Here is a 27,540-nt window from a genome sequence, read left to right as displayed (position 1 = left end):
AGAAAGAAAAGAAATATACCTGCCCCAAAAAGATAAATGGTTGATGATACCAGAGCAAGTTCCTGTCAATGAGTATAACGGGAAAGTTAACACAGCACCGGGCGGGTTATCCTGCTTGTCCTGGGCAAATGAAGAAATTTACCTTGACGACACCATGTTCCCAGAAAGATCAAAGGTTACCGCTAAAAACTATTGCCGTGATCCAACCGATAACAGATATTTGTGGTGTTACACGGAAGAAAAGCCAGAAGAGAAAAATGAGTGTGATATTATAAGTAAATATCTTTTCTTAATTACTCTTACTTCTTAAAGTAAATGATGTTAATTACATGAATAGATTAATGCTTTTCTGTCTCAGTTTAGCTTATTTACATAAAATTGACCATTCAATGAATATGCTGTATTTTCTATTGTTATATTTCAGTGCCGGCAAAGAATAACACAGATAACACATTTGATGGTTATCTCAGGTACGTAGGAACGTTAAATACAACGTTCTCAGGTAAAACGTGCCAAAAATGGGCTTCTGGATCTCCACACGCTCAGTTTGCACGTGGTTATGTATTTCCTGGAGAGAGTGTTGCTGGTGTGGACAATTATTGTCGGGATCCCTGGGGCAGCGGTTACTTCTGGTGCTTTACCACGGATCAGAGCACCAGATGGGAGCCGTGTGTACTCAAAGGTTTGAGCAGATTATATTCTTAATCTTGTGACTTTCAACACCTTACAGTCAAGATCTTATGAATTCGAACACTTAATGGTTCATGCCTTATAAACTTTTGCACGTTACAGTTACGGCTTGGCTTGGACTTTACACACATTACGGTTTGGAACTTGTGGCTTTTAAATACGTTACAAAATGGATGTTATGACCAGAAACACATTACAGTTTTACTGTTATGATTTTTTAATACAATTCGAATTACACGTTCTATGAGGCTATTTAAGTTTATCAGGCTCCTGTTTCATCAGCACTAATCCGAACGCTTCCAACAATAGGGATTCTCCCGTTACAACTAAAGTAAATATAATTTGCAGTCTTTATTAATGAACTTGGAGTTATACTTTTTATATGCATTATAAATAGTTATGTGAGATATTCCATGTAGATACGAAGGAAGATGGTTTGGGAATTGTGTACCAAAAATACAGCGGATCATTGAGGCAAACATATACTGGAAAGTCTTGTCACCATTGGAACACACATTATGCCGACTACAAAGAAAGTCATTACCCGAATGGTTACTTGAGAGGCAATGATTGCCGTGACCCTCTGGACCAGGGTTTCCTGTGGTGTTACACTTCTGGTCGAGAATGGGAGCCGTGTGTTGCTGTTGATGGTGTGTATTAAACATCAGGATTTTGGCTTAGAGGAGGCGCCGACCTTCTGTCGGAGACCAAGGTCACGCCTCCTCCCCCTACCCTAAAAAAATATCCGCAAATATTCCTGAAATGGTTCAAGCAGACGTGTATTTGTATAATATTGGTTCTTAATATTTGACGAAACTTTCATGTGTAAAATAATTGACATCTCAACTTAAGAATATGAAAAGTAATGCTCACTAGAATTTAGAGGGGCGCCTGACGGGTTTACCCTCTTTGGAACCATCTAAACCCTACAATAGTATATGTATAGATGTTTAAATGATAGATATATACACAAAACTACAAAGACAAAGTAAAACAAACAGAGAACAAGGACGAAGCAAACATATTAAGGAACAAAGTGAAGAGCTTCCTCGGAACGGTCAGTGGCAAAAACGCTACTAGGGAGCTTGAACTGATCAGCTGAGCAGAAACGCTTACCATTTATCCCCACAATGTTCCAAAGATACTGGCCAGTTTAAATGAAACCTATCCCCACCATGTTCTAAATGTAATGGACAGTTTGAATTATCCCAACCATGTTCCAGAGATAATGACAGGTTTAAATAAAACTTATCCCCACCATGTTTCAAAGTAATGGACAGATTAAATAAAAATCATTCCCATACTGATCAGTTTTGATGAAAGTTATCCTCGACCTGTTCCAAACGTAATGGACATTTTAAATCAAACTTATTCCCTGCATGTTCAAAAGATATGGGCCGGTCTAAATAAAACTTACTCCCAACACATTCCAAAGGCGTTGACACTTAAAATGAAACTTATCCTCAACATATTCCAAGGGTAATTGACATTTAATATAAAACTTATTCCTACCATGTTTCAATGGTACTGAATAGTTTGAATAAAAATTATTGCCACAATGTTCGAAAGGTACCTTACATTTTAATATAAAATTAATCGCACAATGTTCTTATTTACATTAGTTTCCAACGGTTTAAGACATTTTAAATAAAAAAAGTTCTATGGTACAGGACAGTTCAATATATTATCACCATCAAGTGTTATGAAAGGAATAGCATCCAACGAATTACATGATCAGTTTCAAATGTTTTGAACTTCGTCAAAGAGCTGATACATACTACTATAAATTTATTGTACTATTTCATTGAAACAGAATCGTTTGAGAACCTTGAGGAAAAGCATGGCACATTCGAAAGTAGTGACAGTAAGCGTCTGTTCAGATGCAAAAGTGGACAAACCATTCCAGTGTCCAGAAAATGCGACGCTAGATTTGACTGCTTTGATTATTCAGATGAAACTGATTGTTGGCAAAACTTTAAACGTATGTAACATACAGTTATATTACATAGCTTCTTACTGTTACTTCTTACTCCTTTGTTTATGCTATAAGGCCAAAACATACGTGAAACGCTTCATTAAAAGCTTTTAAAATAGTTGAAACAATTTATTCCATACATATAATGAAACGTGAATTGAATGACTTTCCTACCAATAGTCGCCACTATTTTACCACCCAATAATTATATGTTGTGACCTCATTATATTTCTCTTCATAGATTATTCAATTTCATGGTTCCGAAAAAAAGGTTGACAATAAATCGTACAATTTTACTACAGTCTAAGATGTTATGAGGCGTCCTCTTTTACAAAGATTGTGATTGTTACATGGATTTCATAAAAATGGCGTTTCATTTTCCTGTAGCTCATCAGCTTGTCTCCGGCATGACATTGTCCTCTGAACTTCCACCAGGTTTCGACACTGGTTCCCATTTCCAATGCGATAAAACATTTGAGTGGATTTCCGTAACCGCATATTGCGACGGTGTAATAGATTGTTTGGATTCATCTGACGAAATAGCCTGTAACAATTCTTTAGATGGTAGGAACATCCTTTAGATTTTTTATGAGTAAAATTTGACAACGTGTTTGAACAAAAAGGAATTTCGTGATATCCGTGTTTAAAATAGTTATCAAGCATTTAATGTCATCATGTATTTATGAAAGCAGTGCACAGCAATATGAATCGTTTTGAACATAATGTACTTGTGTTAGAAACAAAATACAAAAGATGAAGTTGGTTGTTGGTTTGTGGGTTTTGCACGGACTTATATTTTTATCATTTGGTCATGGCCTATATAACCTTTAAGGAGATACTTTAAATGCATAGAATACAACGAAGCAAACTCGGGGTAATGAGTTTGTCCACGAAAGATAATGAAATGTGGAACACCACATGCACCAACAAAAGCTGAAACAGATTATGCAGTTACACAGACTGCTCTATGACTCCAAAGGATACAACAATAAATATACAGGAATGCCATCGGCAAGTCAGTTGTACACTTTATATAACTAAATTGAAAAAAAAATGCATATTGTTTTTCTTATGAACAATACCGTATCAACTATATGACCTTCTAAATACTTCAGTGAGCAATAGAGCGGTCTTGCAGATCATTAAATGAGCTATATAGAGCAACCATATTTTTAAAAAACAAACACAATCTTGTTTCTAAAAAATATCAAAACCCTGTTTCGAAACAACACGAGTAGGTCAGTCATTTAAATAGTAATACATTCTGTTTTTTAACTGTTTGTACTTGTAGATAATAAGTCTTGTTTGCCTGATCAGTACAAATGCGGAGAAGGTGATTGTATACATATCAGCCAGCTCTGTAATTTTGTACCTGATTGTATCGACCAGACAGATGAAAATTGTGGTGAGTTTGTTTTCTTTATTTGCAGATTAATGTGCATTATAGAACATTGTATCATAGCTCGGTGTTTTTTCTTAACAAATTTGGTGCAGGTAATTCGTATACTCTGAGTACAGAGTGCGGTAACTAAAAGTGTGCAGGTATTTAATACCCGCACGCTAGTTACCGCACTGTTGGAAAGAAAAGTATGCCTGCGTGTCTGAAACAGTAGACTGCGAAGTGTATTTTATTGATTTTCTGCTCTAGCATTGGTTTATTTTACCTGGGCTTTACACATTTGTAAAGCAAGGATTTTAGTACACACTGAACTGCTGTATATGGCAATGTGGAACGCCTACAACTACCATATATGGCAGGCTATGATACAAAACAGAAAGAACATTAAAACTCTCGGCTAAACAATTTATACTCGGGGGCTACGCCCCCTCGTACAAATCGTTTACCCTCGAGTTTCAATGCTCTTTCTATTACATATATTCAAGACGCTTAGCCGAACATTTTATGTAACTGATGAGTTAACCATTGGTGTTTAAGATATAGTATACGTTTGGTAACAGTAAGAGTTTTACGATCGAAAAACATAAAAAAGAGTTGCACCGAATGTGCTTCTATATTTAGATTTTAGGACATGCGCAGATACAGAGTATCAGTGTGACAATGGCCAATGTATACCTCTTTACAAACGATGTGACTATAAGCGTGACTGCTATGATGGAAGTGACGAAATATCATGTGGTATGCTTTTTCATGTCCTCATTTGTATGTTTATATATCTCGTGTCGTATACTTATATACAAAAAGCGCTGATTTCAACTGAATTACAAAAAATATTTTATGTTTTTGGAGCAACATCTCCTTACATTTAATGACATCAACCAAAAATATATAGGAATTTTATTTTGGTATTGAACATTTCCCTAAACATTTCCCTAATTTAGATATATATTTATGTCTCCCCAGGAGACATATTGTTTTTGCCCTGTCCGTCCGTCCGTCCTTCCGTGCCCGCGAAATGATGGTTAAGTGACTGCATAACGGTACTTTCTCTTTGATGTCATTCATTCCGTTCTGTTTATGTGACCTTTTTCTTTTTATGTGACTGTTAGAACAATAGAGAGAACAATGCGGGTGTCACATAAAGACCGTTTCGTTAGAACGTCCGTCCGTCCGTCCGTCCGTACGTCACACTTCATTTCCGAGCAATAACTGGAGAACCATTTGACCTAGAACCTTCAAACTTCATAGGATTGTAGGGCTGCTGGAGTAGACGACCCCTATTGTTTTTGGGGTCACTCCGTCAAAGATCAAGGTCACAGGGGCCTGAACATTGAAAACCATTTCCGATCAATAACTAGAGAACCACTTGACCCAGAATCTTGAAACTTCATAGGATGATTGGTCATGAAGAGTAGATGACCCCTATTGATTTTGGGGTCACTCTGTCAAAGGTCAATGTCACAAGGGCCTGAACATTGAAAACCATTTCTGATCAATAACTAGAGAACCACTTGACCCAGAATGTTGAAGCTTCATAGGATAATTGGTCATGCAAAGTAAATGACCTCTATTGATTTTGGGGTCACTCCATCAAAGGTCAAGGCCACAGGGGCCTGAACATTGAAAACCATTTCCGATCAATAACTAGAGAACCACTTGACCCAGAATGTTGAAACTATATAGGATGATTGATCATGAAGAGTACATGACCCCCATTTGATTTTGGGGCCACTCTGTTAAAGGTCAAGGTCACAGGGGCCTGAACATTGAAAACCATTTCCGATCAATAACTAGAGAACCACTTGACCCCGAATGTTGAAACTTCATAGGATGATTGATCATGAAGAGTAGATGACCCCTATTGATTTTGGGGTCACTCCATCAAAGGTCAAGGTCACAGGGGCCTGAACATTGAAAACCATTTCCGGTCAGTAACTTGAGAACCACTTGACCCAGAATGTTGAAACTTAATAGGATGATTGGTCATGCAGAGTAGATGACCCCTAATGATTTTGGGGTCACTCTGTGAAAGGTCAAGGTCACAGGGGCCTGAACATTGAAAACCATTTCCGGTCAGTAACTTGAGAACCACTTGACCCAGAATGATGAAACTTCATAGGATGATTGATCATGCAGAGTAGATGACCCCTAACGATTTTCGGGTCACTCTGTTAAAGGTCAAGGCCACAGGGGCCTGAACATGGAAAACCATTTCCAATCAATAACTTGAGAACCTCTCGACCCAGAATGTTGAAACTTCATAGGATGATTGTTCATGCAGAGTAAATGACCCCTATTGTTTTTGGGGTCACTCAGTTAAAGGTCAAGGTCACAGGGGCCTGAACATTGATAACCAGTTCCGATCAATAACTTGAGAACTATTGACCCAGAATGTTGAAACTAATAGGATGATTGAACATGCAAAGTAGATGACCCCTATTGATTTTGGGGTCAGTCTATTAAAGGTCAAGGTCACAGTGGCCTGTTCATGTAAAATCATTTTTTGGAAATAACTTGAAAACCACTTGACCTACAATGTTGAAACTTAATAGGATGATTGGACATGCAGAGTAGATGACCCCTATTTATTTTGAGGTCACTTGATCAAAGGTCAAGGTCACAGGAGCCTGAACAGTGACTTGAGAACCACTAGGCCAAGAGTGTTGAAATTTAGCGGGATGACTGGACATGCCAAGTAGATGATCCCTATTGCAGCCAACCATCAGTGTCTCTTTGACTTTCGCTCCTGACCCCTATTGACTTCTTGCCTATAGGACTTTGCATTTGGGGAGACATGCGCTTTTTTACAAAAGCATTTTCTAGTTCTCAATTGTTCAGGTTTGCAAGAGCTTGTAGTCATGTTGAGGACTTAAATGAACGTTATCACGTTATCACAGGCTGCTTAAATACTTCACTTAAGTTTACTATTGAATTTTCAATCGGGTTTTAGATTTAAAAGTAATCAAAAGACACTTCCGCCGCGATTTGAAAAATGTAGATCCACTGTACAACAAGCCCTTACCAACGCACGGTCACAACACATTGGCTGGTGTACTGTAATAAAAATTGGACTGGAATTAATAATTTCACTGTATAATTATTTGGTATTATATCATAACGTTGACATTTGTCACGTTTTGTCAGATATATGTGAAACGAAACAAGCGTTCCATTGTGACGTTGCCAGATGTATTCCTGCGCGATTACGATGTGATAACTACATGGACTGTGAGGATGGTACCGACGAGGTTAACTGTGCTCAAAAAGACTTTACGTCATGTGACGAGTGGTGGCAACATGGTTACAGAACTTCAGGTCCATATATTGTTGGTAAGATATGAGTGTGACTTTTCCAATTGAACTTATTTACTTATTTGTTAGTCAGAAAAGACTTCATGTAGCTTGACAAGGAGAAGAAGACGTAAAATGACTTTTACCTTTCTTATTATTTAGATTGTGTCCGATTATGTACTTAAGCTTCTATCTAAAGCTGATTGTACATCTTTTTATACATATAAGGCAACTTTATTTAAGCTCATACTTTACAATAATGGAGCTTTCTAATACTGTTTTAATTATTTGTATTGGCTACTCTCATTAGTTAAATTTTATGAATAAAGAAATAAGCTTTTGAGTAAAACTTATATTCAACTCTGTTGAGACACTAATCCAATCCTTTATTCATGCTGTCGTTTTAGACACGGAATCTTGGTCGTGACGTGATTTTTAACGACTTCATTTCAGACACTTTTCCTTTTTCTTGTCAACATTTCAGACAATTTCCCTTTAGTCGTGGCATCATTTAGGTATAACTGTGGATTCCTTAACAGATAATTCCCAATACTTTCAGGGGGACTGAAGGTTAAGTGTGATTTTGAGTCCATTGTTTCTGCTGGCAAGATCTACACGATAGTAGAAAACAGAGATATCGTTTTCGACTTTGAATGTTGTGTTGTCGTTAAGGTGTTTCTACATAGCAACATTGAGGAAGGAAAGGAAGGTTTTTTAGTAGAGAGTCTGGTGAAGAGACCAGGATATACGTGTAAACAAGAGGTAAAGACAATAATTGTTATTCTGGTTAAGAACTCTGAATATACATGCAAACAAGGAGTTAAGACAGTGTTTAATCTAGTGAAAAGACCACAATAAACATGCAAACTAGAGGTAAGTTCTACAATAATCTAGTATATAGCCGCCCAGGATAAAAGTGCAAATAAGAGATAAGACAATTCTTTTCTGGTAAAGAAACCAAGATATAATTTTTTGGTAAAGAGTTCAGGATATACATGCAAGCAAATGGTATAGACAATACATATCTTGTAAAAAGTCTGAAATATAATTATCTGTTAAATCGACTGGAATATGCATGCACAATAGACACTGGAATGTAGGTATATGGTAAAGTGACCGATTTTTTTTAATGCACCGAAGACTTTTCTGGTTTAAATACAGCATGTTTTTTCACTAACGAATATAACACCCTGTATTCAATTCGCAAAACGGAAACGGAAAACTATTCAATACTGGCACTACTTGCTTCAGTAGTGACGCCAAATATGATCTCAGGAATGACGTAATGATGGCGTCTTGGCGTTCCATGCATGAAAAAGTTAACCGTTTAAAGTGTTATTTGTCAAATATTGCAGTCAGTTACACAAGAAATAGGTATACATTTGTAATAAGGGGTCCTTTAAACTGTACCTTGATCGACAATTTTGTAATTCGGCTCAAGTAAAATTTATCATGTCTGGATCACAGGGGGTGCTTTCACCGAGTGTGATCCGAAATGTCAAATCCACGAGATGCTATAGAGGTAAAGACAATAATTATCTGGTAAAGAATACGGGGTATAATATTATATGGTTAGACATGATTTAAATGTGCGGTATGATCGCAGACAAAAAGCAGCATTCATAACAAAGAATATAGTGTACAAGTCTATGAATTGTACGACATCGACATTTCGCACTAATTCGTTTTCCAAGAATAACCATGGATCCAACATGCATCAGAAAAATAACAGAGATATAAAATAGATAACCAGTTTGAAAGTGAAGCCAAAACCATACCAGAAATTGTACCAGAAGTTTATGACGGGAATCCTGTGTTCAGAAATATACATAATTTGCATTCAAAATCGCATTTGCTTTGACGAACTGCAGTTACAAAAGATACTGTTAATGATATGCAGACTGTTCTCTAGCATCGACGAAATGTTAATTTTAGGTAATCATATTTCTTCAGCCATCCGCCCATAACAAAGAAACCGGAGCACGTTGCTATATTTAAATCTTGTTATCGTGAGGTAAGCAATAGGTCATTCAATTGTGCTTTTGATTCGTTGTTGAAGTTGTTGAAGAAAAGGTAATCTGAGGTGCCATCTCGAGTATTTATGTTGTATATAAGAAAACTCCACTTGATTTTAAAGTTTTGTCTACTGAGGTTTTGGACTTATCTGAAACTAGATGATCAAGCAGCTGTTTTGCATGGTAGAAATATTTTCTCGCAGTTCATCTTTATACATTGCCTAATAGGTGAAATTGATTCTCTCACTGTACATATTTCATTCGGAATACTCCATTTCAATATGTAAAAAGGGTATTCCAAATAAACTACCTATGTGAAAATAGTTTTACACTGGTAACAATTTAACGCAACTACTTGATGTAGCTGTTTTCAGATTAAGCAAACTTGCCATCCGTCACACGCTGTAGCCGCCATATTGGATGACCCACATTTCAATCATATTTACAAGGAATGTAACTGTGTAATGCTGGAAGTTACCATCAACACGGACAACAGGTAAGTTATTTTCTTCTCTTTCAGTTCATAATTTAAAAGATAAAATGTTTACGTTGGATTTCTGTAAGAAGAAGACCCAGAATTCTTGGAAATTTCAGAAGGTAATGACATCATTTGATGTTTTATGACATTGAGTTCTAATATAAGAAGAAATGTGAGCTTTTCATATTAGATATTGTTTAAAATTAACTTTCTTCATAAAATATATTTCTGCTTTTCAAAATTTATTCTCAGCGTAAGACTAAAAGTAAACTATTTTTGTGGCGGAAGATTCCTTGAGATAAATTCTATTAGAAAATACTTTAAAGTGATCGAAACATCCCTACTACATGCGCAACAAGGTTAAATACCAGTCACTTCACTCCTATGAACTTTAATTTTACTCCGGGAAGCGGTCTTGGGGATAAAATAAAGAAAAAGTGGAAAACAGCAGGTCGCGAAAATGTTGCAGGCTCGGTTTGACTGAGTGCCGACAGTGCCTCTACACATACTTTATCAAAGGGCACATTTAAACTCATTCAGTCGTAAGACCCGCAGAATACACGCAACTAGGCAACATTCCCCTTAAATTTTATTCAGTCCCGCCAACACTATAGAGGCAGCAGTTCAGTCATTTATTAAAAAAATCACCTTAATGGGCCTGAACTCCTCAAAAATAATCGGAACGGGACATACCGACAATATGCACAACTAGACTTTATAATAATCACTCCGGTGAACTTTCATTGGCATCTGACCAGCAGTTTTGGAGAGGAAAAGTGATCAAGCTAAATGCTAATGGAACCAAGGACAGACAGACAGACAGACGGCGATGACAAAATCAGTATGTCTCGCATGAAATTTGGGGGTGGGGGGCATCATTATCATAAAACGTTATCTATATAACACAATAATGTACCAAATGCATATAATTTTACTGACTTTTTACTTTTTAGAGTGGAAAAGTCGTGTATAGAGTCCGGAAATGGATCAGAAGCTGTGGAAAACATGTACTCTTCAACGAAGTCAAAACTAACCTTTAGTTACAAGGAAAGGGAAGTTTATAGATCTATGGCCTTCTTGGACTCGTATACAGAAAATGTCCAGTTGTTTCCTGGCCCGATTAGATGTGAGCACGGTAAGAAAATCAGTGATTAAAATTAATGCTGTTAGGTAAAACTAACGAGATGGATTTCGTAGTTCAAAGACAATTTTAGTATAACAAGCCATGTTGCTTTTTAACTACATGGACACAATACGTTGACCTTCTAATATGGACCATATTGCCTGCTGTGTATATACAAGACATATTAGAATCAAAGTAATACAACAATACGTTGACCTTCTTGTATGGACCATATTGCCTGCTGTGTATATACAAGACATTAGAATCAAAGTAATACAACGCTGAAGCTCCCTTAATTAATTTCAACAGCTTTGTCGTGTTGAATTAATTACAGGACGGTCCTGCGATCATTTAATTCCTTGAAGTTATGAGTAAAAAAATAGTTTGCATTCAAATGAAGTAGTGAAAGGACAATGACATAACATCTCATCATGAAAATCGTAGGTCCGAACTGCGGGCGAGGCATTTGTTTCTGTGTAGTTATTGACTGAAGGCAATGCGTCTTAGATTATTCAACAACCTGTTTCAGTTCTACGACATACGTTTATTAACTTTGAACTCACGTATAACTCGTCCCTGTGAGCATTCCCATATCGGATCGATGCCGATAAGTGGTCGGAATATCGACAGATTGGTTCGATAACGACCCGATATTTGCCCAATAACAAAATATGAACTGCAGCATTTTGTGCTTGTGATTGTTATTGATATGTGTGCAAAGACGAACGTTTGAATGCCTTTCGATGCTAACTTTTTACGTGCGAATTTTCTTTAAATTTGGGGGAAAAAACAGTAATGTTGTCAAAAACTGACCAGCATGAGATCGCCAAAGGTTAAAGAATATTCATCCGATATACAAATGATATCAGTCCAATGATTACTAGATATCGTTCCATTGGTGGCTAGCTATCGTTCAATATGGCTAGATCGGTCCATTGATGGTAAGCTGTCGTCCAGTGATGGACAGATCTGTCCATTGATGGCTGGATATAGGTTTGCCATCCCCTTTTTTATTATTTTCAGAAATATTTTGAAAATATTTTAGCGAAACAACATATCTTTATTTTGTATATTTTGTGAAAAGATGGTTATTATTGAAATAAAAAAAAACAGGAGAAACAGGAGTTGTCTAATTCATACATTTCAATATCGCAATGCGGTGTTGTTAAGATATATTCTTAGTAAATTTGGGATATTAAATTAAACGGCATATCAATAGTTGAGAATTCGAATAATTTTGTTTTCTGGGGGAAGTCTAGGGAATCACTATTTAAAAGACTGAAATATAAATTTCTATATAGTTCGTGTGCTATCCATTTAATCACTTTAATGATTCTTGTGTTTTTTTTTATATTTCGGTCAAATACCTCGGTTACTAGCACAACACTGATAAATGTGATAATGTACTTCCTTCCATCCAATAACTAATATATACTAAGGTAATAAACTGCCTCCTTTAGAGTATCAATGCCGGTGATGTCCAGATATTGATATGACCTGTCAATAATAGCGTTTCTTGGTTCATCTGCTTTTAAATATCTTAATTTAGATTTTGTTCCGGAAGAAGAAAGCCTTACATGTGAAGGAGAAGGTAAAGTTATTCCCGCTCATCGTAGATGTCTGTATGATGTTGACGACATTGGAATAATACTTGACTGCAGGTCTGGAAGTCATCTGGAAAATTGTGGTAATGCATCTTTCCCATATTTCCTGCGAAGAGTTGTCGTTCTTCCACTTCAGACAGGAATAAAGACAAATCAGGAACGACAACTCTTTGAAAGAGATTGATCTTACTCTTCTGCATAGAACTGTCGATATTTTTGTAATTATGATTTAAGGAAACCTTTGTTTGCGACGGTTGAAACGTATTCTATAATGTGTCATGTAAAATGAGTGCATATACTATATGAGTACTTTGGATTTTTATAAATGCAATAGACAATGTCTATGTGCATGATTACTGTACATTGCCATAAATCATATCCCGAATTTCTTCTTTACTGAATCAAATTTAAAGAAATCGTTATGTTGTACATTCTAGATACATTTAAGTGTTTAAAAGATACAGTAAAGTGTCCAGGTAGCTACTGTTTACCTATGAAGTTTGTTTGTGATGGTACTGCGCAGTGTCCGGGAGGCCAGGATGAGGAAAACTGTGGTAAGAGGAAAATTACAAATTCACCAGTCGTCTTATTTCTTATGGTGTTATTTGATACAATGGCGGTTAAAGAAGGTAGAAACTATAAGGAACTCATTTTTCAAAAATGATAAAGTTGTTTACTGTTTTTTTTTTTTTGTCCCCCGCCTTTTTCGAAAAAAGGGGCCTTCCTTCCGTCCGTCACACTTCGTGTCCGGTCCATAACTCAGCTGTCCATTAAGGGATTTTGAAATAACTTGGCATAAATTTCCCCCATAATGAGACAACGTGTGATGCGGAAGACTCAGACCCCTGGCTTCGAAGTCAAGGTCACACTTAGAGGTCAATGGTTAACAGGGTTTATTTCGTGTCCGGTCCATAACTCTGCCGTTCATCAAGGTCACAGAGGTCAAAGGTCAAATTCAAGAATGACTTTGTCCGGAACATTTCTTTCTCATGCATGGAGGTATTTTGATGTAACTTGGCACAAATGTTTACCACCACGAGACACCCTTGTTTTTGGAATTTCTTCCCTTTTGTTGTTACTGTAAATAGCCCATATTGTAACTTTTTTATTTCTGGCCGTAGGGGAAATCGAGACCACTTTTCTGTAGTACAACATGCATGTTAAATCCAATTTTTATGTGCATTATGACCTATCTCTACCTGGTTAAGAGTTTTGTGTGGACTTATATTATATAGATTTTTTTATTTTTTTTATGATTAACTTCCCTTTGGTTTTACTATAAATAAGTTATATTATAACTTTTTTATAATTGGCCAAAAAATTCCATATGCAAATACAGGTGCTAGTGTAAAGAAATTTGTTATGACTGGCGTATATTGCGACATTCTGGTACTCTTGTTTATTTTCCTTACCAATTTAAAAATAGAATCACATTAAATCTTTATAATACAGATATTAGCATTTGAAAGCATTCACCAATTATAGATTTCAAGTCATTTTCAAACTTCTTAGTGTCTTCATGAATTATATGATATATAGTTATGACTTATGTACATTGTTAGTATGCTGCCCTATTACTTAGAATATGTTGTATTGGCATTTTGTGAAAAATGTCCCTAGGCGGGGACGTTAGTAACTCTGTTACAAATTCTTGTTGTTTCAACCTTTAAAATGTGTACCAATAACTCCGATTCATTCTAAAGGAAGTTTATGGGTTTCGATAAAATAAAAGATGGCGACAAGAGGTAGTGAAGTATACAAGAATATAATATTCTTTCACTGGTTGTAGGTGCAGATGGGAATTTCCGGTCTCGAGGATGACTGTTTAGGCGGTAACGAGGCTCCTGCCGAGTTACCGCGTAAACAGTTATCCGAAAGTCGGATATTCCCATCTGCACCTACAGCCAGTGATATAATCTTTTTCTTGCATACCATATTCAACAAATAATAGAAAAAAATAAATTCAAACAAATGATTTTCTTATAGCACATTTTCCTTATAGTAGCGTATTAACAAAGCGCGGGAAATTTACGTCCGTAAACAAGAAGTACGTCATGACATTACAAAGACGAAAACAACGTAATAGTTCCGGTTTTGTTTTATCATCTGCAGTGAAACATTATGTTATTTCCGTAAAATGACGTTTTTTGAATCGAGAAATATGTTATAAGGAACAAAGAGAAACTATCAAGGTATTTGATTTTTATCCCATTTTACGTAAAAAAGTATTATTACTTCACACATCTTCTGTACATAGGTAGTTCGTTATACGTCATTTACAACACGAGAGTCATCTTACACCCCGGGGTGTAAGATGGAGTTTTCCAGCACCGGTGAAATCACCAGAAGTCCCAGTCTGGTATGCAAGAATCAATGATCTAACTTGGATAATTATAAAATCATACCACTTTCAGTTTTTTCTTAACATTTTGTAACATTTGAAAATAATTCAAGAAAATTAAATAACTTTTAATAAAGGTAGCTATGAAAGTAATTGAAAAAAGAAAAGAACCGAAAAAGAAAATAATCTTATCGTTGAATGTGATAATTGTAAAGTTAATTATCTTAAGGATGTAGGAGCGAATAAAAGTTAGGAATTTTTTTCATACTCTGTGAGCTTGAAGAACATTAGTTTCCAAGACAAACAAGAGAAGAAAAAACACAGGTCACCGAACTCGTTTTAATTTTATAGGGCATTTTCTTCATCCACTGTTTAAGCATTTCTGAAATTTTGTTAAGTTGAAAAAATGGTGGTTCTTTATAAAACATATAATATCCCACTTAATATTATAAGGATTTCAGGTCTTACAGGTTAGTATGAATACAAGGTGATGTCAGTATAAATGTCACTAACAAATCTCTTTCATATTTACATGTTGATATAATTACCCCATCCACTTTATTTTTAATGGAAAAAACGTGTTTAGATCTACATAAAACATCTGACGTAAGGATTTTCAAAATATTTTGCAGCTTTAATGACACACAAACATGCTTCAAAATGGAAAGAAAAAAAAGTTGGGGTCATCGTGCATCTAAGAGATTTATTAAGACAAAACTGTTAAAAACTGGTGAATTTTGATATTTTTTGTTCGTTTTGATTTAATTTAGATTTTCTAGGTAATATAAAGTGCTATCTTGAAACCTTTAATTTCAAAGATAGCAATATCATTATATGTATCAGTCAGGAAAATATCAAAACCAAACCTGATCTACTTTAAAAGATACATGTATTTGAAATTACCTACCCCTACCCCATTGTAAATCTTACGTCAGTTTTAGGCAAATGCCAGCCAAAAATAAGGGTGAACATTTTTTTTTCGCAAAAAGTAGAATCTATTTGGTTAAATGGTACATTATAAGCCATATTTTAATTATTTAGCATTAATTTTTGGTAATACTTTTGTTTGAAAGCAATATTCGAAGAAACATTTTTCAAAATGGCGGATATCCTGAAAAAACAAACGCTCGTACATCCTTAAATATTTAATTGTTCCCGATTTTTAACATTTAAGACACCAAATCAACTAATCATATCTTCTCAACAACAAATTTATTTTTACCAGCAACCATGATCACCATAGAGTAACAAGTTATTCTTGATCATATGCACTTAAATTTAAAATAATAAGGAACCCATAACAGAACACGCTTCGGTATCAAACGCCTTCAGAGGATCAAGTCAAACAATACCGATACAATTATTTTTATCCATGTCAAACTAAATATGATCTGAAATATTTGACAAATGGCTGTAAAAACTCGTTTCAGACAGGACTGAAACATGTATAGTATAATCTTATCCAGTCTCACCATAAACGACTCGCTTGGAGTATGGACACCCGGCGATTATTACCCACTTTCAGGTTTTTACCCTAACACATTTTAGGTTATCGAGATCTGTCTCCTTGATAAAAGATGCGGGGCTTCCGGGACCGAGTGGTTAAGGTCGCTGACTTCAAATCACTTGCCCCTCATCGATATGGCTTCGAGCCTCACTTGGGGCGTTGAATTTTTCATGTGAGGAAGCCATCCAGCTGGCTTACGGAAGGTCGGTGGTTCTACCCAGGTGCCCACTCGTGATGAAATAGTGCACGGAGGGGCACCTGGGGTCTTCCTCCACCATCAAAGCTGGTAAGTCGCAATATGACCTATAATTGTGTCGGTGTGACGTTAAACCCAACAAAATAAATAAATAAATATTGATTAAAGATGCATTAAATATATGAACAATTGGAGAAACTATAATAGTAGCACTGTCTCTCAGGAAACGAGATGGAATATCATCGAATCTTGTAGATTTGTTCATACTTAATTTATCTTAATAGATCAGTCGGTTAATAAGGTCACGGTGACTTTGAGACAAAATGAGTTTCTGATCAATAGCTGGAGCACGATCAGACTTCATAGCCTTTTGCTTAATTGAAAAATTATTTGGCATAGAACTGTCAAACTTCAAAGGATGATTCCAGACCTCTATTTTTTGTCAAGATCACAACACTCTGGGGACTTGAATAACAACTGTTACCTCAAATGCATATATGTTTTATAAGTAACTCTTGTTTGTATTAAATGTTTCCAGGTTGCTCTGAGGAAAACAGTGAGATACTCATTGTTTACTATGTTGGTCTGTTTCAAGAGCGTTTACATGTCGAAAAGTTTGCTAACCAGTTTTACACGGAAACAGCAGCTGTTCGAATTCTGAGCTACACAACCAGTCAACCACTTAAAACTGACTTTCATATCGATCATTTTGTAATGCATGTAAGGGAAACAATGGCTCTGCCGTTTTCGTCAGTATATCGATTACCAGAATACCGTTACAGACTAATGGCAAAAACGTTTCTGCAAGATATACTATTAACTAAAAACAGTACATCGAAACGAGGTATAATTTTCCTTGAAAATAGCAAGGTAGCCAAGTCAGTTGCAAGTCAATTATTTTCAAATATATCCGAGAAGCTCCCACCCGATGTTAGTGTATATCGAGTCATTGAAGATCCAACTTCCAGTGTCAACAATGCTTCCAACTTCTATGATAACGTGCTAGATGTGGCAATCAAGCGATGGGAAAGTCTCAACTCTTTCGGCACACAATGGTTTCCTACAATATGCACAGGTATGTCTATGACTTTAGCCCAAACATACGTAATTTACCATCCATTTTTGCTGAGGTTTTTTGTGTAACTTAAACTCATTTCCCTAAGTCGTTCGAAAATGTCGGGTACATTTCTAAAGGTGTTATCTAAAAAAAATTCTCACCGCTTAAATGGAAGTTTTGTTTACCACAATTTTATAAACAAAGCATGCAATTCTACACGTAATTAAGGAGGGAAATATTTTAAAGATAACTGATAAATATGATAATTAATTGGTTGGGGACTTTTGTAAAATCTGAAACGTGCTTAGCGTTTATTATCTCAGTAGCCAGTGCAATAGGATACGATAGGAATGATGTCTCGCAAGCAAGCACAACAGGAAGGGAAACCATATTTGGACTATTAAGACTGATTAGGTTTGAAACATTAGAAAGCTTAGCTTATTAAAGATTGGTGAAAATAGCTTAGAATGTATCATTTGGACAGTTTTGAGGAACTTAATGAAGATTTATTTTTGTTTCGTTACATAATTGAAATCTCATATATTTTATAAACAATTTGGGCAAAGCAGGTGATGAATTTTCATAGTCCTTCATATTATTACATTTAACTGATTTGTGATATTACTGTGACTTATTTTCAGTGACCACGAAAGTCAAGTGCCCAAATGCTTACAGGTGTGCCTGGAGTAGAAATTGCATTCCACTTGACCAAGTATGTGATGGACATACTCAATGTTACCATGGTGATGATGAAAGTCTTTGTAAATTTCATTGTCCAAACGAATGTCATTGTAGAGGATATGCCGTATTTTGCAGCGAGAAGAACATAAACTTGAATGCCGTTTCTAACATATCAAAAACCACCCGACATCTTGATTTAAGTAGGAACGCAAATCTAGCAAAGATATTAGAACGTTCCTACCTGATGTTCCCGTTTTTGGCCATTCTCAATCTATCTTTGTGTCATATTGAAATAATATCGGAAGTTGCTTTTCATGGTTTATTAAACGTTTTTACATTTGATCTGAGCTACAACGATATTAAAACTTTGCCAGCGAATGTATTTTCTGAGCTGACTCATCTTCGGATTTTAGAACTAAAAGGAAATTACAAACTTGCCAATATTGAAGCAGGGGCGTTTAATGGATTGGGCTCAATTCGAGAATTAATTCTTGCGGATGCTCAACTGAAAAAGATCGCTGCCTATTCATTTGCTGGACTCAGCCTGGATGTTATCGATCTGTCCAACAACACTATCGGAGAAATTGAAGCGTTCGCTTTTAGCGATGTATCCGTTTCGAAAATACATTTCGACGGAAACAAAATACTGAGCTTTAACAAGGAGATATTTACTGGCGTTTCGTCGCTAAGAAAATTGAAAACTCCTGCTTTCAAATTTTGTTGTATCCGACCAAACTATCTTGAGGAAGACCAGTGTTTCCCGCCAAAAGACGAGTTTTCATCGTGTGAAGATCTGATGAGACTTTCAGCACTGCAGACTTTGCTGTGGCTCATTGGCATGGCAGCTCTTATTGGAAACGGCCTTTCAATTTTGTACAGACTGTTTTATGACAGAAGAAGGCTTCGGATAGGATATGGCATATTTGTAACCAACCTTGCTGTAGCCGATTTTTTGATGGGGATATATCTTATCATTATTGCAATAGCTGATGCTGTGTTTAGAAAAAAGTAAGGATTAGTTTGTGTGTCTTTTGTTTGTTTCATTTAGCCTTTTAAGATTTTCATTTTGAAATTCATTATATAACTTTCAGTGTTGATATGTTTTCTGGTCCTTTGGGATCATGGAGTCCATTCAATATCTTTGTAATAGAGTTCCGCTTAAGCCGGTGCTAGAGGGCATGAGAGATGTAGCACTTTCCATTACCTCTCATGAGCAGACTCAATCAGACCGAGTCTGCTATTATTTTGCTTGGTTGCATTCTGTGCTTCCAAAGAATTTTTTTATAGATTTTAGTATTGTATATATTGTTCGTAATGCAAATAAGACAATAATATCGTGGGATAGAAATGGAGGGACAATCTGTCATAATATTCAAGAGAAAGGTGAATAAATTAATCTATTTAGTTTTGTTTCATGAAATGTTTAGTATGTGTAAATTGCTTTACGGTAATACAACAAGTCTCAGTGGAATAATTGATATTTGTAAAGAACACGACTGAATATCAAGAAAAGGGTTTTATTCGTACATCCGTCGTATTTAAATTGCTATCAATTACATACACTTGATGGAAGTACTGTTTTCGGCTCACACCGCTCTACTGAACACCATTCTAAAAGCTTGCATTATTACGCAATACTGAAATGTTCGCTGATACAGCAATATTCAGGTCGATATGGTTGTATTAAAGATTTCAAAAGTATGCAACTTTGGATCATTTAAAACATTGCAAATGAAGTGAAAATGAAAGGTACGAATCGCGATTCAAGTTATTTTATGTACGAATTACACTAGTTGTGTTTAAAATAGTACGATTCAAAGCTTTACATAAAAACTAAAATATGGATATTCTTACCTTATAACAATAACAAAAGACTACAATCGTGTCTATAAATAGACTATTATATGCAAAATTGTTACCTGTTACTTCATTCTTAGAATTGCTTCGTTATAGGTACATTTTCATGGATGATTATTGGAGAAGTAGTGTATGGTGCAACCTGGCTGGTTTCTTGTCGACTGTTTCCTCTGAAGCAAGCGTTTTATTTCTTTGTCTCATAACAATAGACAGACTTCTTATGATCAAGTTCCCCATGAGACAGATACGGATGAATTGGAAAATCGCGGGCCAGCTTTCATTAATTGCATGGGTCGTGTCAATAGCCATAGCTGTAGTACCATTTGTATTCAGTAGCTACTTTCAGGACACATTCTACACAAAATCCGGAGTCTGTATCGCTCTCCCTCTGACAAGAGATCGCCCACCAGGTTGGCTGTACTCCGTTGCAATCTTCGTGGGACTGAACTTCATTACGTTTGTTCTTGTCGCTTTTGGTCAGATTGCTATCTTCATGGAATTCAGGAAAGCAAACATGGAGATTAGTATGCTGAATGCCAGAAAGCAGGATTTAACGATTGCTAGAAATTTGCTTCTTGTCGTGACAACCGACTTCCTGTGTTGGTTTCCGATTGGAGTAATGGGTAAGCTTTGTTGCCTGTATTTAAGGTAGTTCTGTACGACTAATAAACCGGAAGTAATGTTGTAATGTGATCATGATAACGTATAATAAAGCCTGAATTAGGTATACGGAAATGAAATCATGGCAACCGATGAGTAGATTTATTACAACGGCAACAATACTATCTTTCTAAAACATTGATATACAAGGGGTGTTCGAAAAGAATTGCTTATTGTGTCGTTGCTCGATATCCACGTGGAACTTGAAACAAATCAATACATACCTGTTTAGCGCTATCCAATACATACACAATGATGGTACATGTGCCCATAAATCTAATTGAAGGATAGATAATTTTCCATTTGAATACACGCAGTCGTTGACTACTGTAGTAAATATGGTTGGTAAAAGTGTTGCAAAGAAGAAGAAAATACGGGCCTACATAAAAGCTCGCTCTAAGATAGGCTGTTCTTTGAAACAAATATTTGCTGACATTTCTGCTGTTTACTGATCTACTAATGTATCTTATGACACGGTTCGTAGATGGAAAAGGAAATTTGATTCTGGGTTAGAGTCGCTCGAAAAAGCACCCAAATCAGGAAGGTCAAAGTCTGCATCTTGTGACGAAAATGTATCAAAAGTAAAAGAAATTGTTGAAAGTGATGCTAGGTATACAGTACGTGATATAGCACGAATGGTTGGCATCTCACTATCAAGAGTTCATTACATTCTAAAGAATATCTTGAATGTTAGGAAGATTTCTGCCAGGTTGTTGCCTCATTTGTTGAGTGATCGTCAAAAGAAGCAAAGAGTTAAAATAGCCAAACAATTGCTCAAAATATTTTCAAAATATGATGAAAAGAAATTTGCAAATGTAGTCACTAGCGATGAAACTTGGGTTTCATTATTTTGAACCTGTTAGGAAGGTTAGCAATAAAATCTGGGCAACCAAAACAGCAAAAAACCAGTAATTGCTAAACGCACGTTAAGTGCAAAGAATGTTTTGTATGCAATCTTTTTCTCTGGCAAAGGTGTTGCAATACAGATGCCAGTGAAAAAGGACAAAAGCGTTACTGGAAAATACTACAAAGATGTGGTATTGAAGAAATTGTAAAAATACTATCAGAAAAGGCGCCCAGTCACGGGTTTCAAACATGTCCGACTTCTACATGATAATGCCCCAGCCCATACGCCTGCCATTGTTACAATTGTTTTCCAAAAAAAAGAGAAGGTAACGATTTTACCACACCCTCCATATTCATCAGACCTTGCCCCTTGTGACTTCTTCCATTTTCCGAAATTGAAAACCTTTCTCGCTGGACAGAGATATTGGTCCAGACAGGCGCTTGGATCTGCCGTATACCAGGACCTTACTAGTATACCTAATCAGCGTACCGTGACGCATTCCGGAAGTAGATTCATCGGCTGAAATTGTGCATTTCTAGTCATGGGGAGTACTTTGAGGGCATGGAATAAAGAAATTTGTGATAACTTACATTTTGAACGTTCCAGATCAAAATAAGCAATTCTTTTCGAACACCATTCGTAATATTAAAACATCCGACTTGTTAAATAATTGCAAAAATATCTTAAAATCAGCTTAAATGAGCGGATCTCCCCAATCATTGGCAAATATCTAAACAATAGGCACATGGACCTATACATTTTATTTCACCATATTGTAGGTCATAAGTTTATTTACGACCTTAAGAAGTTTCATTGAATCTACAGTGTAGAAAAAATTATATTGCGAGTACGTTATCAGAATTGTGATTTTCCCATGGACTCCCATTATGAAAACTTGTGTGAGGTCAAAAATTATCAAATTAGTCGAGCACACGGCCCTCTCTTTTTTATCTGTCGAATTTTCTAAGTATATTCTGAAGTTTTGAAAACTCAGAGTTTAATCAAAATCTACAATGTAGAAAAAATATTGATCCAAACGTGCATAACTACCTTAAAAATCTTTTAAAGCTCATGCGATATTGTGTATATAGAGAATTATCGCAAATACGTGCGGATTTTATTATTTAAACGTTTGTTAAAATACATGTATAGAATAATATTCACAGTATTGATCTATCATTGCACTTCAGGTATGATGGCACTGAGCGGACATGTTATATCAGGGGACGTTTATGCATGGGCTGCAGTCTTTATACTGCCAGTTAACTCCGCATTGAACCCAATTCTATATACGTTGTCAGCCATTGTTGGACAAAAAGTAATTGCTTTGATTTGTTATCAATATATCACGTGACTATTGAGCTGCACTATTTTTAGCATTCGTAAAGTTTCAATTTAAAAAAGTCTGTATTTTTCCATATTGACGCGTAAATTTCAAGAAGAATGTGTGATGTCATTTATGACATCATTTAATGCGTTTTGTCGCGTTAAAATGTTCATTACCCATTGACTTTTCTGACTTATAGAACAATTAAACGTATATTATCGATACGTTGAGTAATTGTATGTTTTGTATTGAAACAAAAATGCACTCGTTCTATCACATAGTGATGTTGCGCTTTTAAAGTAAAGTATTTAGAATTAAAACTATGACGACATTTCTTTGAAGAGCAATTTTGTGCTTAATGTGGACAATAATTTGAAAATAGTCTGAAAGGATGTTACAATTCCCCATACTACTATATCCCTTTCGAGGCGTACTTGTGTAAGGAGATTCAAAGCAACGTATCTAACCTTATATAATAACATATTCCCTGTCAAATGAAATTCTGAATGCTTTTTTGTGAATACCAGGGTATGTTTTAGGACACTTTTCATTAAGAATAATTGATAAACAACAATGTCAAATGCCAGAACACTTAGAATATTTGTTTCCGTGTATGATTTTAATGAACTTAAGGTAGTTGTTTTGCTTTTCCTGGTTTGCTCTGACTAGACTTTCAGGCTATTTCGCGTCCAACGAGACTTTCAGTGCTTGGATATATTTTAAAAAATGTTTTACAAATCTTTTTATCGTCTTAAATAAAGTTAATGTTCAGATATTTTTTTTTTTCATTTACAGAAGTTCAACCCAAATGCGGATGAGCAATACCGGACCGAACTATCGGAAGGTGAGTTAAGTAAAGTGTTAGTCTTGTCCAGGAAAGATGCATCATGCCGAGCTAACATATATTGTATTTCCGAGTTTCTCTGTTATTGAACTCTTTTACATAAAACTACAAAATGAATAAAACACTGACGGTTTTTGTCTCTTAATAGACAGAAAAAGGGCCATATGAAGCGTAATAACGCACATCAGTAAACATCAATTACTCTATTAAAAAGATTTAAAAGTATTTCTTCTTTGATATGTTACCACATAAAATAATCATTTGATCATCCTTTTGGCTTTATTTCCTTAATTCTATAAATCACGACACTTGATAATGATCTGTTCATACGTAGATTGGGTAATTTTCGCGAGGGTTATACCTTCGCTAATTTTCACAATCAGAGCTAACGCGAATTCAAAACTTTCGTAAATAACAAACAGCAGTAGATCTATCTCCAACTATACAAACAACTGTGAAGCAAGAATGAAGTCTTATTCTAATACGATCCGATTCATTTCCCTATCAAACAAAGAAGACTGAAACTGTATGTTATTACGCAACACAATCACTGTTTGTATATCATAATTATTACGTCACAGAGTTGCGCACTGGAAAAGAAAACCACACAAAATAGTTATTTGGTCGATATCGCCAAGGATGTAGATAATATTTCTTAATATCGTGTTAGAGTTTGAATGATGAATCTCAAAAAGTGGCTTTCTCTTGAACTAAATCATTGTCGTTCAGATGCGTATTATTATATCGCTCGGGTTGCGCCCTCTTGACAAATCTTAACTCCAAACAGTGATTTTATTTGACGACAAATCAGTGTTTGGGATATAATATTTCTTAAATAATACAAATAATACTTAATTAATCAAATCGATAAATAGAATCGACGCGAAAATTACTCGACGTACAGTTATGTAAATATAAATCTATTACTGTATACTATTAATTTCCAGCTGTGGGCAGTCGAAGTTTGGCAATCCTAGGAATAAGCAAACACTTTGGTTCTCGTGTCAGACCAAGCTACAGAAACATTGCAGATATTTTGGAAAAGAAGACTGATTTGTCTGCAATGGATATTTTGAAAGTAGCATCAAGGCTTGCGTCAGTTTTAGAAGTGGTGCACGAGAACTCCTTAGTTGTCGGTCGGCTAAATGGTGATACAATACACGTAAGCATAAAGGAAAGAAAGGCAAGTGCAAAGTTATAGAATTAGTATTAGTTAATTAATTTGTTAAGTTAAACACCAGTTGCGCCGCGGGGTCGCGAGTTCGATCCCCGGGCGGGGCGTATGTTCTCCATGATGATTTGGTAAAAGAAATCGTGTCTGAAATCATTCGTCCTCCACCTCTGATAATTCATGTGGGGAAGTTGGCAGTTACTTACCGAGAACAGGTTTGTACTGGTACAGAATCCAGGAACACTGGTTAGGTTAACTGCCCGCCGTTTCATGACTGAAATACTGTTGATAAACGGCGTTAAACCCAAAACAAACAAACGAAAAAAAAAATTATGTACGCATAACTACTTGGTGCTGAAATTACGTTGATAAAGTATGCATGCATAAGCCTTCAGTCTGAAAATACCTTGATAAATTATGTACGCATAACTGCTCGGTGCTAAAATTACATTGATTAATTATGTATGGATAACTGCTTGGTGCTCAGATTACTTACGCATAACTGTTCGGTGCTGAAATTACTTTGATTAATTATGTATGGATAACTGCTTGGTGCTAAAGTTAGTCCACTTTGCTAAATTATGTATGCATAACTGCCGTATGCTCTCGAGCAACTTTGATAAATCATGCATGCGTAAATGCACGGTGCTTAAATTGTTTTCCTTGATAAACTGTGTATGCATAATTGCTGGCTGCTTGAATTACATTGATGGCAATTATTGTTGTATTTAAGAGCCTCCAAGGCTGAATGGTTAAGGTCGCTGAGTTCAGATCACTTGTACCTCACCCCTATGGGTTTGAAACATAGGTTTGGGTGTAGAATTCTTTCCTGTGGTGCCGCTGGTTCTATCCAGGTGTCCGCCCGTACCTTGAATAATGAAAGAAGGGGCACTTTGTGTCTTCCTCCAGCATCAAAAAGCTGGAAAGTCGCCATATGACATATAGTTGTGTCGGTGTGAGGTAAAACGTATTAAGAAAACAAAAAGAATTTATTGTCATTAGAAAACTATGTAAACATCTTGTTGCGATGTCTCATTAAAATATATATCAATTGTATTTTCACTTAATTTCCAGATAAATGGACAAATAAAGTTAAAAATGAAACCGCAGATGTTGTCAGATAAGGGAGATAGCTACGATGATATGTTTCAGTTTGGAAAGGTCTTACGTGCTTTGGTCGCACAGTACTCCCGAAGAGGAAACGTGCGTTGATATTGCACCATTTATATTCTTTATTTATACAATTATTATTACTATTATTATCATATTTTTTAATGTTGTGAAATTTTATTTAGATGTTGTGAAAATACAATAATAGTTGGTGTCAGTGTTATGTGTTTACATTTAAGACATTTTGTTTTTGCATTATTTGATAACCAAATTTCATGTTAAACCTTTTTAAACTGAAAATTTAGTTTTGTCATTTTTGTGTTTGAATTTTCAAATGCACAAGTTCGCTTTCAAAAGGTTTTAATATAAGACGAGTACATGATGTAAATACTAATACAGCCTGAATAAGCTTTAATTAGTTTTAAAACCTTTTATTTAGATTTTAGCATGTATCGCTACTTTTGCGTCTGTTTCCTGATTTATAATCAAATTTTATTTCCATTTTTGCTTAAGTTGATATTTTTCCCGTATCAGTTTTGGGTAAACGTTTTTAAAGTCTTTCTTGTAAAAGACTAAATGCAGAAATCATTTAGAACAAATCAAGTAAATCATTGGCTGGATCTATACCGCCACCAACTAAGTTTCTTATTTACTTTTTAAGATTCGATTCCCCCATAATTTCTCTACATTTTGGATTAACTTTATAGTTGTGATTTTAAACTTCAATTGTCGTACACGAATAACATTACTAGGGTTACCAGTTTTATTTCATAACATTTGAAGGAACTGTTTTTGTCGATATACTGGAATTACCAGCCATTAATGTGTGGACTTTATTCATTATCTTTATTTATTATTATTTATTTTTACTTATTTTGCAATTACATAGATCACAGCATTAGCACACATTATATAGTATGACAATGTAAAGTAATTCTAACAAATAAAATAGATTAGACAGACATTTAAATAAAATAACAGAATTTCTACTGCACAGATTAAATTTGACATATTGCAAATTCAGCATTCTTAAAAGCAGAAGTGATAAATAAGAGCATAACTACTTAAGAGCAATAATTAGGTTAATAGCATATTTTCGTATTGAAATAGAAAAACTTATGTAATATAAATTTGATCTATGGTTGCATGGATAACCCATTAAGCCCAAAAGCTTATTTCCAATGGGGTCCAGTTTACCAGAAGGGAACAAGATGGAACCGGAGAAGTAACGGAAACTAATTTAGTAATTCATAAAAAATATGTTTTTAACAATAAAAGCCATACTTAAGTAAAAAGATTTATAAATAAAAAATATGCTCTATAGGTATAAGATGTTTAAATACTACAGACTAGTAACACTATCACAT

The 27,540-nt window shown here is 35.4% G+C and overlaps 1 protein-coding gene across 1 annotated transcript; it reads left to right on the top strand.

Annotated features, from left to right (window-relative positions):
• On the top strand, positions 1–27,192 carry LOC123537217 (uncharacterized). The gene is made up of 20 exons (XM_053528346.1): positions 1–275; positions 425–682; positions 1,110–1,340; positions 2,504–2,671; positions 3,053–3,229; positions 3,957–4,070; positions 4,686–4,802; positions 7,209–7,394; positions 7,915–8,117; positions 9,745–9,866; positions 10,802–10,983; positions 12,521–12,658; positions 13,013–13,129; positions 17,158–17,694; positions 18,318–19,365; positions 20,311–20,837; positions 22,912–23,039; positions 23,844–23,892; positions 24,840–25,075; positions 26,138–27,192. The coding sequence occupies exons 1-20, from the start codon at positions 44–46 to the stop codon at positions 26,273–26,275; spliced, it is 4,908 nt and encodes a 1,635-aa protein (XP_053384321.1). The 5' UTR covers positions 1–43; the 3' UTR covers positions 26,276–27,192.
• Positions 27,193–27,540: the final 348 nt, after the last annotated feature.

This window comes from Mercenaria mercenaria, chromosome 17, assembly GCF_021730395.1.
Source record: "Mercenaria mercenaria strain notata chromosome 17, MADL_Memer_1, whole genome shotgun sequence".
Classification (NCBI taxonomy): Eukaryota; Metazoa; Mollusca; class Bivalvia; order Venerida; family Veneridae; genus Mercenaria; species Mercenaria mercenaria.
The sequence above is the reverse complement of the archived record's forward strand: the minus strand, read 5'-3'. Positions and strand labels throughout refer to the sequence as shown.